This window comes from Aspergillus foveolatus (genome assembly GCF_047715535.1).
Source record: "Aspergillus foveolatus strain CBS 279.81 unplaced genomic scaffold BDW70scaffold_9, whole genome shotgun sequence".
Lineage (NCBI taxonomy): Eukaryota > Fungi > Ascomycota > Eurotiomycetes > Eurotiales > Aspergillaceae > Aspergillus > Aspergillus foveolatus.
The window spans coordinates 220,909-240,598 of NW_027396073.1; the positions used below are offsets into that span (position 1 = coordinate 220,909).

Here is a 19,690-nt window from a genome sequence, read left to right on the forward strand (position 1 = left end):
GAGGTCATAGAGGCTCCTAGCAGTCTGCAACTCAGGGTATGGACTACTTATGGCGAAAACATTGAGTATGTCATTGGGAGCCGCTGATTGGATGACTCTATGCTTCTACATGGTCATTGCGGGTCCAATACGGCAAGCGGCGGACGTGGGGCCTTAGGAGATGGGTAGCCCTGAGAAGTTGGAAATTTGCGTCCCTGAAGAGAAAGGCCGGTAATTGTCGGAGTGCTAGGTGCCAGGAACTGTAATACCCAGCACTGTGGGGAGTCCAATCTGTAAACAGTAACAGTTCGCGCATGAAGCATACGCCCGCTGTGTACGCATGATGCAGGGAATCCCGGTCCTCTGGCAAGTACTAAATTAGGGTTCGACAGCCTCGCATTTAACTCGTCTTGACTCTAAATAGTATAGGAATCAAATGTGAATTAATCTGCACTTGGCTTCTCAGGCAGTTGTTTAAGTATAATTCATCTTTCGTACTCTATATAGTACCTCCTTTAGCCGATACTAGTATGTACGTGTCGATCAAGTCTGTCTGAAGTGATACATAAACCCAAAGTAGCTATAATATAAAATGAGTCTACAGACTTAAGACTAAAGCTCATCCTTCTTCCACTCCGAAGCCGCAGCCTCCTTCTCCTCCCCAATCTCATCAGCAAGAATCTGCTGCTCGACCTCCACCTCAACCTCACTCGCCGCAACCCTCCTCGCCAACGCTGCAATTTCGTCATCATACTCCGTCCACTCCGGAACCTGTCTTCGGGCCCTATCCAACTTCGGCTCTTTCGTTTGCGGGTTATTGCACAGATCGATCGTCCTCGCTTGACTCAGACTCTCATCAGAACACCACGTCTCGCACCACAGCCATTCCTGTGGGAGGGATTTGATAGGAATATGGTGTTGCATATGGTTCGGCAGGTCCTGGTCGAGGTTACTTAGGCTGTTCTTGTCGGCCGAGAGCATCTGGTACTGTCCGCGGAGGCGGTCACCGGCAGCAAGAGCGCGGAAGCGGTTCAAGTCGACGACGTAGAGGGCGGAGATGTGGTAGGGTGCGCCGCGGAGGAAGTTCTTCCAGTAGCCTTGCTTCCAGAAGCGGAAGCCCTCCATTTCCTCGCGAGAGTCGCACATAGGGGTGAAGCCGTAGGGCGCTCCGTCGAGAGGGTAGCTGACAAGGTCGAACATATCTGTGCGGACAATTTGGTCGGCGTCGACGAAGATGACCTTGTCGAGAGATAGAGGGAAAAGGACGTCTAAGAAGAGGATCTTGTATCCCCAGATTTCGCGCTGCTTTTCTTTCTGAGCGCGCAGCCAGTGAGGCCATTTGTAGGTGACCATCTCGTAGGAAAAGCCGTACTCGGAAGCGAGGTGTGGAAGGAAGGACTTGAAAGAGGGGGAGAGGAATTGCTCGATGAACCAAAATTTGACGGTATGCTTTGTGTTCTTCATTACGGAGACCATCATGATGTTGAGCATCCGTTCGTAAAGGTGACCGCTTGCGACGGAGAAGATATTAATGTCGGCGTTGGCATCGCTGCTCTTGGACGTCACGCCGACGCTGGAAAGGACGTTGGAGGCAAAATTAAGGCCTTTCGACATGAAGTCCATGGCAGACCCAGGCTTAAGGCCGGACTCGAGTACGTCTTCGTTCTCGTATCCTTTCTTGCGGGATAGTCGCGGGAATAGAGTTTTACCCTGGAAGGAAAGCAGTGCAACTTCATTGCTGTCATCACCAGCCTGTGGGCTGTAGCCCAGTCGGCCCAAGCTTTCGAGATTGAAGATCTGTTCACTACGGCCCGGCTTAAGGTTGATGGTCCACAGACCCGGCTGTGCTTTGAACTGGAAATAGCCGAGGTTGGCCATGACAATGGTATCGGCGAAGTATGGGTTGTCTTCGGTTCCAAGAACCAGTTGAACTCCTCTTGGAGGGGATTTGGTAGTTATATCACGCGAATGTCCTTCAATCAAAACATGCTCGAGAGCATAGATGGCATCCACATTAGACCCTCCTTTTACCGAGCTTAGCTTGATATTATCAAGGTCATGTATGGATTCTTTCGGTGCAACGAGCCAGTACGGTGGGACGTCCATACCGAGGGTAAGCAATGCTTCAACAGGCACTCCGGAAAAGGTAGCAGTCGGTCGTGAAACAGACCCGTCTTGGCTGAATGAAGGTTGCGCGTCTAGAACATAGCGATAGAAGCGCTTGATAGGAAGCTCCCGAAGCTCGTCCCGTGGATTCATGAAGAGTCTCAGCCTGACACCGTCAAGGTCGGATATGACCTTCAGAATTGGTAGCCATCGTTGGGCCATTTCTGACGTTGGATCAAGAGACGCACTGATGGTTATCACGGGATCTTCAGGGCCGGGAACAGTAATTACGGAACTAGATTCACTCCACTCCTCGAAGAACTTGACCCGCACATCAGAAGATGTTTCATATAAACCCTCAGGAACATCAGACACCGTTGAAATGGCCATGAGTGAAGTGAGTTTCGCGAATGACAGCGGATCGGATATTCTAGAGCCGAATCCCAGGTCCTTCGCAGCCTTCGCGACAGGCCCAATTCGGTTGATGTCTTCGTAGAGTAAAAGTTGACCAAGATCTTCTGCGGTCACGTCCTGGCTGGGCTTGATGACTCGACCATTGACGATGATACCGTTCATACCAGGTGAAAGACCCAGTGCCTCAACCAAGGGTTGGAACTTTAACCAAAATTCGGACGCCTCTTGTGCGTCTGCGTCTGAAGAGGTAGGCGATTTAATGTCCGTCAAAATGCGCGTAGAATCAACGCCATTTCCTTCTTTCAAGGAACGAAAGATGAGAGCGGATGCTGCCGCATTTGACGAGGGGTCCTCAGGGTTATGGACGAGGAGTATCTCCGTCTTGTCTTGTTTCAATTGCATTTCAAGCGTCGATATAAGCATCTTCAGGCCGGCTTTGGTACCAAAATCACCTACAACAACAACGTGAACGCTCTCCAAGGGCTCTACATGAGCTGCAACACGAGGTACCTTGTCCAGAAGTGCTCCCAGCTGTACTGCAACCTTTACCAAATCAACAAGCTCGATATCTTTAGGATCTTCAGGAACAATCCAGGGGACGCGACGGCCGAATGTCTGAGATAGGAAGAAACTCGGTAACCAGGCATCTTCCTCAAACAGACCTTCGGCGATACCTTGCTGGACCAGTCGCAAGTCTCTCTCGACTTTGGCACTCATCTCTTGCGGCCAGTTCTCACCACGCATGATGGGGATACCGTTCACGAAAATAAGTAAGTCATCAGCCTTAATCCCAAGCCGGTCCTGGTATTGACCAGTACGGCTGACGGAGGTATACAGTTCTTCATTGGTCAGTACATCGTCCAGTGAAAGAGGCTGTTTCTCTCCCCTCGGAGTCCTATCTTCAGTAGCTTTCAGAAAGCAAGTCTTATCCGGCACCGCCAACTTGTTTCTCTTCAAGCCCTATTTATATTAACAAGGGGTGCTTAAACTTCATAAGAAAGGATATACCTGTTCCAAGTAGGTCATGAGACTAGCCAGACCAAATGTCTCTTGCAAATAGTGGGCCACCTTCAGTTGGGCAACTGAACCTTCCGACATTGCCAATGGGACGATACCGAATCTTACTGGTATCTTCCTCTTCACAAACATTTGGATTGTCGAAACGATCAGATCAACGTCATCAATTCTGGTTAGGTCGACAGGAAACACAATGTTATTCAAGTCTCGACGCACTGCCGGGAGTTGACCAGGGTACGTTCGTTGAAGGAACTGGTTTAATCAGCATGGTATATCGCGGACGCTGCTAAGCACTTACGGCTGTCAATTGATTTGGCCACGATTCGTATCTTGCATCCTTCTCCAAGTCGTTTAACCATATGATAACACCACCGCCTTCAGATTCGTCCCGGTAATCATAACGTTGTGGTGTGCCCTGCGCCGCGGCCTCAGTTACAGTCTCGTGTGTCAAAAGATCCACGGCTTGTTTAGCGGAAAGTCCTAAGCTTCGGAAACTGTCGATCAGCTTCCTCTCGCGGCGGAGGTGGTCGACGAGGAAAAAAGCGTCTATTTGTCGAGGATCAATTTGAACGCCGTTAATCCATATCGCACTGGCTCCTGGGGGAAGCATCCCTAAACGGTTTGCTTTGATCTCCTTATGAAGTTGGGTGCTTGCGTTGTAGGCGGCGATCGTTGCGGAATATTTGGGAAAATCTTGGGACAGCTTCACGAGCGTATTGAGCGGATCTTCACTATCGGCCACGTAGCTGACTGTGTTCAGCCCCAGCCGCGACACTTCGGACGATGACAGCGGCTTGAGGTCGTCGGGAGCTTCCTCGGTTCCAGCCGACTCTATGCTATTTGGGCCTCGTTGTTCGGCGTCACGGTCATCGATCACAATGTAGTCCGTACGCTTCAAAGCAAGCTCAACACCATATCCCGAGACAAATAGAGGACGCGAGCTCCAATGTTGAGGAGGCCGATACCGCACTCTATACGATATCTCACCCTCTTCAGCCAAAGCACTTAGAGTCTGATGGAAATCCTTAAACATCGGCGAAGCTACATCGGCATATAGAATAGCTGGGGGTAAGGAATCGGACCCTAAGATGCGATCAAAAGGTAATGCCCGTCCGTCTCTGTGTAATCGCCAGTCAGCAACCGGACCACCGAGAACCAACAAAGGACACCTACAGTTCACCCTCAACATCCTGCTGCGCCCGCTCCATTGTAGATGAGCAGTATTGCTTTCCATCCGAGTGCACCCAGACAGGGCAAGCGGCATCCTGCGCCGCCATTAAAGAGTGCTGCACCGAGGTATTATAGAACTGATAGTGGGCTGCAATTCGAGGGCTGGCGGATCGGATCGACAATGATAGCTTAAACGACGAGAGACTTTCGGGGCTGCTAAGGTGTCCATCTTCAACCACCACTTGCAGGAAACGGTCGAATAGCTCTTTATCCGTCGCATAATCGTCAAAAGCTCCTTCGGCTATGCGATCAAGTAGTGGGAAGTATGACGTTGCGTTCTCTTCGGCTGCTGTTTCGCTGGTAGTATATGAGTAAGGATTCTGAGGGTAAGGCAAATTCTAAAGACAGCAAGAACTCACAGCAGCTCTATTAAATAAGGACCGGAGTCAAATGAAGCTTGAAGCGCAACATTGACCGAGGGTCTCGAGGTTGCTCTTGCAGTCCACAGCGTCGCAATCACGACACATGAAAGTCGCCATGAAGCGACAATACCTGAGCGAAGAAGCATTTCTGCCGCGTGATATCCGACAAAATATACTAGCCAATTGTTGGTAGTCGTATGCTATCAGGAAATAGATAGCTGTGTTCAAGCTTCTAACATCACGACGGGGAGCAATTCAAGTCAATGGTTCGATCGAAGAATCATCAGTACAGCCCGAAGTGATCAAAACAGCACCAATAAAAACAGCTGCTTAGCAGCGAACAGATTGTCGATGAGGAGCGCACTGCCTTGTCAGCTACAGGCCACATCTCAAGCTGCTACGGATGGCGCACCGGCCCAAAGCGCAAAACGCAAAACTCCCGAGATCAGGACAGCACTATGCCCAATAGGTCAGCAATGGACCTCTAAACCAACCAAAGGTCGAATCTGGAGACCCAGTGAGAATATAGATACTTAACACAACTTGAAGGACTACTTAAGCAAACAGCGCATTGATCATACAAAATACGGCTTCAGTCTGTAAAATGCAGATATGCTTCGAGCATAAATCATTCAGAATTTGTTACAGCAAATAGCCTCCTGCGCCAACAATGAACACCGGATATTCCTCTCCCAATATACCAACAGCCCAAATAAGAAACCTTCCAGAGTTGCCTGCCCGACTTCAACGGGGTTCACGACTAGTAGTATTCAGAGAGACAGGGAAGAAAAAAGAAAACAAAACAAAAACACGCCATGCAAATGGCCAAGCCAAGAGCAGCAAAACAGCCAAGTCAGCGACCAATATGTCAAAACTCCAGACTTTTGGTGTAATTTTCATCAATGAATCGCATGTTGTCAGTGTACTCTGTAGATAGCTTTGAAATTTAGTCAAATCGTGATGAGCTTGCGCTTGAATGCTTCGAGTGTGCCCAAGCCAATCGGCGTCGTTTCTGTTCGTCGAGTTCAAAAAAGGATTCTTCGTTCGTGGGCGACATTGTCTCAGTGCGGCTAAGGGTGTTGGTAGACTTCATCTTCCGGAGGCCCTTTGCTTTGCCGCCGTCGCTGAGTTTTCGGAGCTCGCGGGCCAGCCGCTCAAGCGTGGAACCACCCATCTTGTTGCCCCGGGGGGAAGGTGGCAGCGGTTTCTCATAGATATCCTCATTGCTGATGTTGCTGGATATGGAAGGGGTGGCACTTTCCCCCAGTATCGAGGCAAAACTAATGCCGGAATCAGCCTTTCGGCCTTTGTGTCCTCGAGACGACGTAGAACCCAACCCCTCATCCAAGCTGGCCGGACCATTAATCATGGAGCATTCATCGATCATTTCGTTGGTCCTCCTAAGGTACTCGTCTAGGGCATTCCTGACAAGGGGCCAACCAGTGCTCTCGCCCTCTGGTGCACCCTGCGCAATGACCTTGTCGAGGATATGTCTGCCGTTTGTTTCAATATGGGAGATGTACCGGAAGAAGCCGTCACGATGCGCTTTAAGGATGTGCGGAGTAAGATATGGAGTGGGAGTGACGGTAGCTTCGGTGACGGGAGGAAAGAGTGTGTTGAGCATAGCCATGCAGTTCGCCTTGTTTAGGGGTTCCATAAGCATCTCATTCAGCAGAGTCTGTACATAAATGTTAGCAATAAGCAAAATTAAAGCCTTTGGTAGGTATTTACCCATCGGCGCAGGCCAATATATATTTCCGCATAGAGCTTCTCCACCTTGGAACCCTTGACTTTAATGGATTCGAGCCAAGTCACGACACAGGGATATTTCTTGAGATATTCCGGATCCTGCCGAGAACTTTCTGGGTGGAGGCCCAGTCTCTGTAACGCTGCAGCGACTTCCTTCTTTCGTCGAGTTTCGAGGTCTCTGAGGTAGTCCAGACCAGTCAGAGCCTGGGGGAAGTCGACATCTTCGAGCTGTGGGGAGAAGCAGCGGCGCACAAAGGATGTAACAAAGCTCGGTGGCAATGAGCATGGCTGGGAGGGTAATCGGGAGATTTGGTGAGTCAGTTGTGCTCGAAGGTCCTCGGCGGCAGAGGATTTGGGGGACGATGGTCGACGTGCAAACGCTGTCTCGGGAAGCTGAGTGCCAGGCACTGATTGTCTCGTATTGTTGCAGTTCAGTGCATACATTGTCCGGAGGGGGATCTCGTAAGTCCCTGGATACCGGAGGATATGGTCGAGAATCCAAGTAAGTGCGGATCCATCGGGACGGTCCAGCTTCTCCTCCGGATGAGCCATTGGGGCGGGGGGTTGGGTTATGTTCCAGAACTAGACAAAGTTCTCAAGGGCGGATAGTATCCGATCGATGGTGTGGTAGTGAGTTGAATCTCTAGGACGCTGGTTACAGAGGAGATACGATGTAGAAGAGGTATAAAAGAGCCCGCGCTGATGGATCAACCAAGCTGGGGAAAAGTCAAGAATGTTGTGTGTACGACGTGATAGATGTGCAGGACAATCAAAGGGACGGGGACCTGTTCGCAGAGACGGCTAGCATCAATCGTGTGTAACATGTCCCTTCATACCACGAATCTGCACCTCGAGAATCGAAACTGCCAGACGACTCGGCAGGGAGAGAAGGAGTGTGTCCCTTGAGTTTTCTTTGGCGCGAGGAGGCGTGATCAGCAAACGTTAGGCGGCAAGTGGAACGAAGCTGCTGGAGCCGGGACCGGTCCGTTTGGTGGCTGGCAGATGCGGTACCGAGGGTCCGAGGAATTCCAGATAAGAGCCTCGAAACGTCAGTGCGAGAAAGCTTATGAGTGATTTCTTTGTTCTGGCGATGGCGGCAGTTATGAGTTCTATCTGCAATTGATTGACCGGAGCGAAAGACGCGGACGCTGGAATGACTGACAGATCCAAAGAGCGGATTGACGTTGTGGATCGAGTCGCACGAATAGAAAAAGAGTCGTCGGGAGTCGGAGGAGGCAATCAGTCGAGTTCACTGTCAAAGCAAACAGGAGCAGTCCAGCGATTGGTGTCACTGGGCAGAAAAAGAAGCAGCGGCGTGTCGCGCCAGTCCAGCCAGTCTGGCGAGGACAAAAGAGCGAAGAAGATGAATTGAACGGGAATTGGGGCAAATAGTGCGATCTAAACAAACAAAGAGGGATACGGTACGAAAGTACTCCGTAGTCGTGAAAGAGAAGGAAGACAGAAAAAAAAGGCGAGAGAGAGAGAGGGGACAGAAGGAGATCGAAGCCGTATTATTAGTAGTATTATGAATTCTGATCGAGTCGAGGCGGGAGTGGAGGCTTCTGGTGGGCAGATTCTTACCCGTTCAGGGAAAGGCAGCCTGGATCTGGACTCACGACAGCCACCTAAGCGTCGCCCTCAGCGTCCGAGTTGGTTAAAACAACTCGACTGGCGCGGCTGGCACGGGAGGATCAGCTGGGCCGGGTCCCGGCACTCTGGGTTGTCCAAGATTGCTCTCGACGTGGAGCAGCACTGCCTCCGTTCCTCGGGATCAGTCCATTTACAGTCGTTGATTACTTTGATCTCCATCAGTCGGGCATCGCTCACTGGACGATACGCCGTATGTAAGCTGCACACAGAATCCTTCCTTTCTCGTTCCTGAATCCCTCAAGCATCACCAAGTTGGCTAACAATCGCGGCAGCTGATCGTCTCTTAGGATCCCGGAACACAACATCATACAATTATGACAACACCGTCATCATTAATCCTCCGAAGCTCGATTGCCCCGAGACTGCCGTTCGACATAGTTCGACATATCGACCGGGACTTTTGCGTAACGGCCTCTGGGCCCCAGCTCCAGTGAGCCGGTTACGTACGAAGCCAGCGATCTCGCTAGCACGGAACAGGCAAAGATCGTATATCTCTCTCCCGTACGAGGCCGGAAGACCGATAATTGGGGTGTGGGATGGGCCACAGCCGGAAAATGAGTCTATGCTCCTGCTCCCGATCCCCCTCCAAGCTCCTTTGTACAGGATCCATAAAATCAGAAACCTCCACGAACGACGGGAAATTGTCTCGTTGAGGGTCCTTCTTAGCTTTTATCCGAAACCCAGTCTTGGGCCCTGTTTATACGTATCGTTCTCTACCAGACTTCATCTCAGTCTTTCGCCTCTTGCGAAACACTGTTTTTAAATCTCGCCTCTCAGCTGAGATGTTTGACTTGACCCATCGTCTGAAGGCTGGACCGGTCGACTGCATTCTGCGGATTGAGTGTACTGATAATATGCGCGATGCCGTAAGGGCCTACGAATCTGAGACCTGCGGAATAAGTGGCAGCGTTATGCATTACGGCGATGAACAAAAGTCCAACTTGTTGCCTACTCTGAGCACAGATCGGTGGGTCATATTGAGCCATTTCATAACCCGAAGCCTTCAAGGACGGACTCGAGGTCGACCCTCCGACTCCCTATCTCAAGCCTTTTTCAGCTTCTTCGTCTTCAGCGAGTCACGGGTTAAGCAATCATCGCTGAGAGCCATCAAACCATTGAAAACAAGGGTCTTGCATTGGTAGTATCGTCAGCACCCCGGTCGTTTGCGCTTCCTGTTTCGTGTTGTGTCAATCCTAGTTGCCCAGACTTTGGAGCATCAAACTCGAACTAGGCATCAAATGGACCGACGTCCCAATTGTGATCCAAGGAGAGAGCCCTTATCAGAACATCAGAACTCAGCGACTTTGTTCAGAAGTTTACAATTCATCACATAGGTTTCGACGCCCGCCAAAAACTTGTCGGTTCACGATATCTCATTTAACCCGTACCTACGTCACCCCTTCCTTCGTATGCTGATCACCAGCGGAAGTGGTAAGGGCAAGGCCAGCTGAAGCTCACGCTAATCGCCGTTGATCGTCGCATTGCTTGAAGAACAAGTTATCTTGAAATTTGGACCTGAAACGCCGAGCCGATTATGCTTTGCTAGGTTCGATTTATCCGTTTTGTGCGATCCTAGCGGAAAACAGCCGAAGACCGATTTCCGAAACCCTGAAACTCGACCACTCAAACTAATCCGGACGATGAGGCATCAGGAACCTCCAATGGTTGCGCATTAATCATTGGGCCGGGAGATGCTCCACGATAATATCCATTTTTGGGTGACTGCAGCTAACCTACAGGATATGAAATTCTATTTGATGGACTAGATAAGGACTAAAACAATTTCTGTAGCTGCTCAAAGCTTCAAGAGCCAAGGTTGAACCTAAATGTGCTTTGTTCGTAATGTGTATACAACCGTGGTTTGTCGGCGATCACCCTCATGTCAAAACAGTGGCACCGCCCCTCAACCAGATTCAGATCCAAGATTTATTTGGGCGCGGAAGAGTCTGACAGGTGAACGGGATTGCACCTACGTCATGGTAAAGTACGTATATGATCTGGAAACAGGGACATATCTATCTATACGCGAGAACACAAAATTCATATCTCAGAACTCTGCAATTTAGGGAGTGACTCCTAAACCATTAGCCCAGCCCAGCAGCTGATTCCTCCTGTGTACATGAAGAGCGTATTTGCCTATCTACGGATTTTCCAATTATATTCACAGAAGCTTATAATACATCAAAGAGCTTAGCCCTACTTCGGATTGATCTTGGATTCCTTTGCCTTCTTTCTTTGCCTGATCTTCGTCACAGCAGAAAGCCGTAGTATAAACTTCAGCTGTCAAGACTCTCCCTTAAATGCTTCGTCTCCTAAACCAGATTTCATAAATTATGCCGACTCCAACATCGTCGGCAACGACACTATCATAGCTTCTGCTTCACCCTTAGTCCGGCTTCCGGTCTTTTTATTCCCTTGCCTGTTCTCGCTCGCATTGCGGTTTCCGCGCTGACGCTCGTTGACGTTCTCGAACAAAGCTCAATATGCTCCAAACTATGTCCTTTCGTCTCGGGCATCAAAACACAGACTATTACTGCGACGACGGTCGAGAACCCATAGAAATAGTACGGTCCGCTTGGCAAGGCGCGTAGGAACAAAGGAGCTGTGAACGTGACAAGGAAGTTGATGACCCAATTGGCCATGAGTTCAACTGCGCAGACTTTTGCGCGGGGCCGGGTTGGGATTACCTCTGAGGCGTAGATCTTGCCGACCTGGAATTCAATGGGCTTTTAGTATGCACATAGTCTACTGACTCCGTATGGCTAAGTGACAGCCACTGCTGCCACGCAGCGCAGATCCGTTCGAGAAAGTTCAAGGAGGCAATCCGTGCTAAAGATGAGGAAGTAAGCTACTAAGACTTACCACAGGCCAAGACCAAGAAAAATCAGCGACGAAGATGTAAATCAGGACGATCACAACCCATCCAGCAGAGTCAGAGGCGAGGACTACTTCGTTCCCTTCGGTACGGCCGAATCCAGCGTAAAGTGACCCGATGACAATGAAGCAGATTGCCATTGCCGCTCCGCCGAAGATCAACGGCTTCCTGCGCCCCCAGCAATCGACCCAGATCTGAGCGGGAATTGTACACGCCAGCATGACAACACCGGTCACGCCGGAGGACAAGAACGAGGCTCGCTGGGACGTGAAGCCGGCTTGCTGGAAGAGGATTGGGCGTAGTACAGCACCACGTCGATCTGTAGGCGTCCAGGTTAGCCCTAACTATGCTAAAAAGGAAAGCTGAGGGTCTTGTGGTACCCCTGTCAACTGCTGGAATGACATGAGAAAAATTCCCAGCATGGTCCGACTTCTATATTTCCGGTTAAAGATCTCCTTGTACTCGCCGTCTGTTGCTGTTTCTCCGGATCCAGACTCTGCCTTATCTCATTAAACTCCGCCTCTACCGTCGCCACAGGCCGTAATTTGAAAAGCATTTTTTTCGCATCATTGCTGCGCTCGATCTGCGCAAGCCATTCTGGCGAGAACGGGACAAGAACCATTCCCAGAGAAAGAACCGCTGCAACCACAAGCCTGAATGATGAACGGCATTCTCCATGACCAGGAACTCCCCGCGATATTCGACGACCCGAATGCAATAAATACCCTGTCATAATGCCGAAAACAACATACGTCTGCAGGAAGCAAGCGGCAACTCTGCGAATAGCAATGGGTGCAATCTCCACCAGATACACTGTGGTCACAGAAATGGCCTGCCCCATCCCAACGCCAGTCACGAGGCGCGACAAGATGAGGCTGGCCAGGTTGCGTGAGCAAGCGGATATGGCGATTACAAGGAGCGAAATAACACTTCCGATGAGGATGCCGTATCTGCGGGAGATGCGGTCCGAGACATGGCCGCTTGTCAAGGAGGATACCGAGGACGAGAGTAGGATCGAGGCAACGTAAATCCCTTGTTGCATGGAAGAGAGATGGCCGATGGAGTCGTCGAACTGGGTCATCTGGGTTATAACACCAATCGAGCCTATCCGTAGAGAAAACTGCTTAGCGATGCTTTGCGATAAAGTTCGCTCGGTGAGAATGGGGAACGTTGCCGGGGGCATACCTGTGTCCAAGCCATAGAGCAAGCCCGTGAGTGAGACATGGCCGGCAATGAGGAGGACCTTCGCAGTAGGCGAGGTTGAGATCATGTCATCGATGACAACAGTGATGGTGGAAGGTGTAAATCTGCACGGTCCGAACCGCCCTCGACAAAGTAAATGGGGGGAGGGGTAAGGTCCAGTATGTAGGCCAAATATATAGACTCAGGGTGATTGTAACGTTGCATTGGGTCATAGTCAAAACTTCGAGGATGGATTCACTATTTGTCTGTTGGTGAGCTTGACTAGCTTAGCCGGCAAAGGAGGTAGCTTCTTTGGTTGTGCGTGGAGCAAGGTGTGAAGTGCACACAAAGGATAGTAATCATGAGAGAATGAGGAGGGACCCAGAGGGTGCATGTTCACATTATACTATTACATCCTTCACCTTTGACTGCTTTGATAATCAAAACCCCTCCCCGGATTCCTGTTCCAGTCCCAATATGTAGTGTGTATTCCGCCATGAGGTTATCACAGTGCTGACCGGAAAACAGTGCCAGTTCTGAGTTCCGATAATGAGGTATTTCGGATTCTGAATCTGGACAGGCCGGTCAGTGATCAAGCACTGTTCTCGTTCAATCCAAAGGTTGACTTTCTCAACTCAAGCTTATTGGCACCTTGTCTAATGTCACCTAAATACAACTTCACTTCATGTTCTGCCCACGGCTGCTGACGCGTGCTGCGGGAGGTGCGGCACAGCTACAGCATGGCTTTGAATACTTATTATAGCACTACTGGGCACCCATGAGAGTCATTTATGCAGACAAGCAGAGCGAGCACTGTTCTAGAATTCTCATTCACCGAAATACGGCAGGTAACCCCTACTGCCCAGGTACTGCTATCGATTATACAAATTTCCAGGGTGTGGAGGTATGAACATGAAAGACTGAGCATTGTAAGAGTTTTGTCACGGGCTTTCATGCTTCCTGGATGCTAGCAGCACTACATCACGCACGGGGTCTGATTGCCTCTGTTCAACTGATTCTCCCCTAATCAAAGCCCAGACAGCGGCTGAGATGCATCATGTGTTGCTGCTCTTACTAGCTTCTATTGTATATTATGGAGCATTCGGCATTCGGATTCAGTTAGGGATTTATGGATCTTGATATAATCTTGGCCAGTTGCTTTTGCCTTGTAATGCCGCCACCAATTCCTAGACAGTGCTTGCTGGAAATCATCGTGCTGGTTGTTGACGCAGCGCAAAGACTGTCCGTTGTGGACCCATGGCCAATGTAACAGGTAGGTTTGTGTGCCTGATGAGTACGTTTCTACCATTTCGTCTCATCTTTCCTAAAAGCTCTTTCCTAAAGCTCAGATTGGGTATTGGCTGACCGAACAGTTACACCCCTGTCAGGCAGATTCGTAAAGCCTAGGTAACATCTGGTTGCGGCTGATACAAAGCACAATGCTGAATAAATGTTCAACATATCTATACTTGCAGTAGGACGAAAAGAGAGCCCGAACATAAGAGAAATAACTAAGTACGTAGAGGGTATATCTGCTGAACAGTTAAGACTCTACCGGCTGTGATGTAGCATGTAAGTCTAGACATAATAGCACGTAAGTCCTTAAGTACTTTCTTGTTTCCTTTTCATTTCCTCGTTTTTTGTGCTGTGGTTCTGACTCGATTGCTTATTCCTAACCAGTTTCATTGCTGATCATGCCGTTGGTTAGAGTCGGACATGAGTGATGTGCGCTTTCAAGGGCCCATTGATTACCTATCAAAGGCAGTGAAGTGACGGATCGGCTCAAGTGAGAATCAAGGTAAGCTTTCGACTCGCTAATCTGTGCACAAGCATGATCCGGCTCGAGCATTGCCAGGTCGTCCATTTTATAGTTTCCGCTGGCAACCGCGACGACAGCACATCCAGCTTTCTTAGCGCATTCAATGTCGAGAGGGGTGTCGCCAACAATGATGACCTTGCTTTCACGGAGGTCAGGGCCGTCCCTAGCGCGCAGCTTTTTCATGGAATCCTGAATAAGGGATATCCGATCCACATGGGTATCACCGAATGCAGAGATGCTAAGGTCGAAGAATTCAGTGTCAATGCCAGCGGCACGAATCTTTACGAGTGCGTTCGAACGAGAGTTGCCAGTCAGCAGTCCCACTCTTAGGGTTGGGGAGTCGGAATTCTTTTTCTTCGCCATCAACCACTCCAACGTGTCTTTGACACCTTGGCACGCTACTGACTTGAACCCCTTCTCGAGTGAAGCCTGTAGGAACTTGGGGTGGGATTCAAGAAACCTTTCCGTAACAGAAGCCTTTGGCTCCACTTTGTGGAAGTCAAGGATGTCTTGAAGTAGTCCCAGGTCGGTTCTTCCATGGAGGCTTACAGTAGTATTAGCATGAGTTATTGGCTTACCCACGATATCACTCAAGCACGAATAAAAGGCATCGACACTTAGCTCCTCGGATCGGCAGAGTGTTCCGTCAATGTCGAATAAGATAGTGACCACCGACTTTGGGGGCGGGAGGTTGACAAGGGCTCTCAGGAGTTCACGGGACCCAGTGAAGGAAGTGCGACCGTGCAAATATCTGTGGTTGTCCAAAAGATAGCCCTGGCCTTCCTCCAGGGCAACGGCAAATGAGTTGCGATAAATGGCATCAAATAGCTGGGAGAAGCGAAGCACGAGAGACGCAGATAGCTGGATTCCGTCGTCGAAGCGAAAACGAAACAGCCCCGAGCTCTCGTCAAAAATAGGACGGGCCACAAATGGGCCATCGTCCGAGCGAAAGCTAGAATGCTTCGGGTCTGTAAGCAGCTCGTAAAGACCTTCTCCCTGTTTCTTAACGTCTTGGATGATGCGAGTGGTGTCGGCCAACATCGAGATGCCACCGTTGGTCGACTTGCTCTTCAGAGTAGACACAAGGATACGAGGGGGACAATCCCAGCCACTCCGGTCAGTGTGAAAGTAAAGCTCTAGGACGTGAAAAGTGGTCAGTCTATGTTGATTTCCAGCCGAACACTAATGGGCTTTCGCCATACCTTCAGAGCTGTAACCCTTGCCAACAAGAGAGGGCTCGAATCGGATATTGCTTATGCCGGTGCCACTGATCTTCTCATTACGAGGGTGGACAATCTTTCCAAGCTGGCTGGCGAGCTTGCTTAGCTTTGCTTCATCACATTCTTTGAGAAAGGCTATTCCATGCTCGTAGAAGTCCTCCTGAATGCCCTGAAGATCGGAAGGCAGTCGAAACATGGGCTCTATTGCCAGTCGGTGAAAAACTCTCTTCCAGCAGCCAGGCACTAGCAGCTCATCCTACCTTTGATGCCCAAACCACAACGATTGACGTCCATTGTAAAGCTGTGGTGGTGTCGATACCTCGCAAGATACAGCGGAAGTGCCAAGAGAGTCAGATTGAGGACAAAGGGAGGAAGTAAGATGCTATTAGGATATTGAATATGACCTATAGGCAGAAAGAAATGGCTTTGGAGTCTAACGAAGAGAAAGAAACTGTGAACTCGGCGTCCGGAGATTTAGAGAGAGGGAGAGTAGTGGGAGTTGGATGACGGGCTTCAGCGTTGTGTTTCTCTTAAACCTTAGCAGTCTGCTTCTTTGTTGGATATGACCTCCGCCGAAAAAGCACCCTGTGACCACAATTTTCTAAATGCCAGGTTCAGATCTTCACTCCCGAAACTATTTTTTCACATAATGCTGAGAATGAGGGCTAAGATGCTGGCTAGCTGGCTATAGTGTTGGTCGTACAAGACCAACAGAGCAGAGAACTCTGCTGAGTAGATGTCTCATTGAATCATGCATAGCCAATACTTTCAATTTGAATATGAAATGGCTACCGAGGTTTGCTCTGCAGTGGAGTTTGGATATAAGATTCATATAGTAACAGGGAGACACATGCTTGTGCAGTTCATGCATGCATCAACACGACTTAGGGCTGCACCAGGCTCGGCGTTGTCTGAACATAGATATCTCCCAGGAAAAGCAGTATAAGCTGACAGAGAACGTCCATGAAACCGCTTCTGCCCCGCCACAAGTTTCTGGTCTGGTCGTAGTTTGATCACTATTCGCGGCAATTAGCTGTTATTTATGGTGCCTCCAAGGATATCATCTTCTTGAATCATTGCAGACTGCTTAATCTTAGGACAAAGTAGCTCGTCCTATGACGGCATCCGCAGCGTGAGGTGTGACGTTTCGAATCGGGAGTTCTAATCCAAGACGAAGGGGCAGTGACCAAGACCAGGTCAAGGCAGAAAGCCAGCCAAGGGACCACTGGCTCGGTCGTAAGTTTGAGGAAGATCGAATACTGAATCCCTGCAACCGACCCGTCCTGAATGTAGCGGACGCCATATGGGTATAGGTACTCCTCGGTATATATTTTACATTATTCCCGTCTAGACTGCCTTCAGCGCCCATGAGCAGTGCGGGGAATCTGCCAGGGGCGCTCAAGGGCGTTCATGTAAATTCCCAATCGGTCGAGTGCGCTTGATCCAACGGTGTCGGTCCCATTGGTGGAATCGCTGGTCGACTGTGGCTCGTAGTTGTCGATCTAGCGCTTCTGGACAGTGCGTCAAAAGTCAATTCTGATTAACGAGATCGCAGCTTCCGGGTATAGATCCCTAATCTTCTTGCTTATATTTCCAAGAAAGCTATCAGACTGTGCGTTTGCAGTATTCCAGTCTCAATGCTTCCTTGTAGCCGTTCCTTAGTTAAGGATGGTTGTCGCTAGCAGAGCCCATCTTGAGCTGTTCCTGTGATCTGTCCTCGAGGTTCTCAATAGCCTGGCCAGCTGGTTCAAGTGAAGTAAGAAAAGAGACTTCTCCGTTGAACTGAGGCTCCGCCAGAGCCTGGGCCATCATGACGTATTCAAGAAGTGCGTGACGGCAGCTTTTGAAAAACACCATTGCTTCTAGCCTTGACAACAGGCCGGCTTCTCCCAAAACTCGACATATGCCTGATCTTCGTCCTATTTGAGCGCAGAACACGAACTTTTTAAGGGGATTGTTCATCGTCATTGCCACTAAGCCCTGAGTCGCGTCTAGAGAACAGCGACTTGTTGCCTGTGCAGGCTTCTGTCGTTGCAGAGTCTAGCTGTACTTGGGTCAGAAGCTCCTAGAAAAAAATATCATTTTGCTAGTGTCAAGCAGAAAAAGCTTTTAAGTAATCACCTGATTGATACTAGCATCTGATTTGATTGGACACTCTCTTTTTTGACCATCTAAACAGCCATGGAGTAGCGAGTTCAGCCTGCATAGTATAGATGCTGACGAAGGACAGTTTGAGCATAGGGCAATAGTATATATAGATCAATGAAGCGTTGACCCGGCTAAGAAACTGATGGATGGGTTTCCTGTAGAGTCGCTATTTCAATTGCCAGTGTGCAAGCACATGTGCTTCAGTGACTGGTAAGCGAAAGGTAGCTCAACTGCATTCCCACCAACATCCTTCACACCTCTCTGGCTTGACCTTCAAAACCCCGTTCTTCTTCAGTTACGTTGGCCATTTTATCAACTTTGATTTAGACTACCGAGATGGAGTCAATCTACCTCCTTTTCATCCTCTCCCTCCTCATCTCCCTTCCGTCCGCCATCAATGTTAATTCCCAACGTAGCTGGGCAGTCCTCGAGTCCGACAACATCCAAACTGCCAGCCAGCACGATGGTCTTCCAGGAAATAACTCTTTCGGATACGTTGCTTCGGCTACGTACGTCCCAGCTCGTCTTCTCGTTCGCTATCGATTCTCTATTGACTGTCGATTCTTCTAGGGATCCCGCAAACTTCATCAATTACTGCAGCAAGAGAGTTTTGACCAACGGCAAGTCCTCTAAACAGGGATCCTGCAATGGAATTGGTACGTCAGGCTTCTCAATAGATGCTTCATTGATCCTGCCATGTCAAACTAAACCGACACAATCTCATACAGTGATGGGCGATATCCCTTCGGACAAGAACATGGTCTCGACTGTTATTACCTTCCCGCTTCCTGGTCAACTTCTCCCAGCTCATATACCTTTTGTCATTGAATTCCGAATCTCAAACCTCAATGCAGGATTTGTGACCAACCCCAATTTGACCCTTTATTCTGCTCCTCAGGCTCTCCAGGACGGAAAGGTTGTTGGCCACGTCCACGTCACTATTCAGTCTCTGTTCAACTACAAAAATGACGACCTTGAAGGCTACGGAGTGCCTCCCGATCCGACCAGGTTTGTCTTTTTCAAGACTGTTTTTGGTGAAGGAAATGCCCTAAATGGATTCTCGGTCGTTGTGCCAGAAGGTCTACCGATGGGTTTTTATCGGGTGTGTACGATGGCTGCGGCTAGCAACCATCAACCTGTGATTATGCCGGTAGGTTTCAATTGTTGTACCTATACTTGGAAGAGCGACTCTGCAAGTACTGATTAGGTGCTGGACTACAGGTAGTAGAAAGAGGCGCGCAGGATGATTGCCAGAAGTTCCAAGTCATATAGCTCATATACCGCGGGACTTTCATTTTCAGGGTGACATTCTATAAACGGCTTTCTCATGGAGGCAGCATCTGCAAACATCGACTGCTCTCTTCTTGCCTCTTTTCTTTCGTGTGATCTCGCTATGCTTGTTTGTGCCTTAGTAGTCGAGTATCCCAAACACTTTAACAATGCCAAAAAGAAGCAGATATTGAATGAAACGCTCGAATGACTCAGCTTGCTATTCAGTTTTCCACGTAACAGTCAGACTGTACGATTGATTAGTGGCTTTAACGTTATAGATCTTGACTAGGGCTATTCCTGCACCTAGCTCTAACTGAAATATCACAAATCCTATCCTACAATCAAAAAATGAACCTACGACACGACCCCATACGACCCCGTAAGACTTTGCTCACACGTACGGGCAGTTTGCCTCGTGGCGCGTTTCCGTTCACCACCTTCCCTAGCAGTCACACAACGCAACGACTAGCTATGAAATGTAGTAACTGCTTCATTTATCAGCGCCCAATGTCTTCTCTAACGAGCCTCTGAGAGTATACTGGCGATCCAGCAGGTAATCCTAGTAGGAGACTAGAGAGCGGTGAACCGGCTGCTCGTTTCCCGAGTTTCGTAATTGACAGACTATGCGTCAAACATCAACAGGCTACCTTACCACTGACGCATTGAT

The 19,690-nt window shown here is 49.4% G+C and overlaps 5 protein-coding genes across 5 annotated transcripts; 1 reads left to right on the forward strand and 4 right to left on the reverse strand.

Annotated features, from left to right (window-relative positions):
* Positions 1 to 591: 591 nt before the first annotated feature.
* BDW70DRAFT_148246 (putative UDP-glucose:glycoprotein glucosyltransferase) lies at positions 592 to 5,254 on the reverse strand (the record flags this gene model as incomplete). The annotated part of the gene is made up of 5 exons (XM_073738837.1): positions 592 to 3,459; positions 3,508 to 3,768; positions 3,815 to 4,634; positions 4,690 to 5,043; positions 5,106 to 5,254. The coding sequence occupies 5 exons, from the start codon at positions 5,252 to 5,254 to the stop codon at positions 592 to 594; spliced, it is 4,452 nt and encodes a 1,483-aa protein (XP_073598653.1).
* Positions 5,255 to 6,054: 800 nt separating this feature from the next.
* Positions 6,055 to 7,409, reverse strand: BDW70DRAFT_148247 (uncharacterized protein; the record flags this gene model as incomplete). The annotated part of the gene is made up of 2 exons (XM_073738838.1): positions 6,055 to 6,786; positions 6,840 to 7,409. 2 exons carry the CDS (start codon positions 7,407 to 7,409, stop codon positions 6,055 to 6,057), a joined length of 1,302 nt encoding a protein of 433 aa, XP_073598654.1.
* A 3,182-nt stretch (positions 7,410 to 10,591) lies between these two features.
* On the reverse strand, positions 10,592 to 12,652 carry BDW70DRAFT_148248 (general substrate transporter; the record flags this gene model as incomplete). The annotated part of the gene is made up of 5 exons (XM_073738839.1): positions 10,592 to 10,647; positions 10,981 to 11,218; positions 11,370 to 11,701; positions 11,773 to 12,486; positions 12,568 to 12,652. 5 exons carry the CDS (start codon positions 12,650 to 12,652, stop codon positions 10,592 to 10,594), a joined length of 1,425 nt encoding a protein of 474 aa, XP_073598655.1.
* A 1,455-nt stretch (positions 12,653 to 14,107) lies between these two features.
* BDW70DRAFT_148249 (HAD-like domain-containing protein) lies at positions 14,108 to 15,897 on the reverse strand (the record flags this gene model as incomplete). Its single annotated transcript, XM_073738840.1, has 4 exons — positions 14,108 to 14,142; positions 14,281 to 15,519; positions 15,586 to 15,804; positions 15,864 to 15,897. The coding sequence occupies 4 exons, from the start codon at positions 15,895 to 15,897 to the stop codon at positions 14,108 to 14,110; spliced, it is 1,527 nt and encodes a 508-aa protein (XP_073598656.1).
* Positions 15,898 to 18,087: 2,190 nt separating this feature from the next.
* On the forward strand, positions 18,088 to 19,023 carry BDW70DRAFT_157427 (uncharacterized protein; the record flags this gene model as incomplete). The annotated part of the gene is made up of 4 exons (XM_073740349.1): positions 18,088 to 18,260; positions 18,322 to 18,407; positions 18,480 to 18,901; positions 18,973 to 19,023. The coding sequence occupies 4 exons, from the start codon at positions 18,088 to 18,090 to the stop codon at positions 19,021 to 19,023; spliced, it is 732 nt and encodes a 243-aa protein (XP_073598657.1).
* Positions 19,024 to 19,690: the final 667 nt, after the last annotated feature.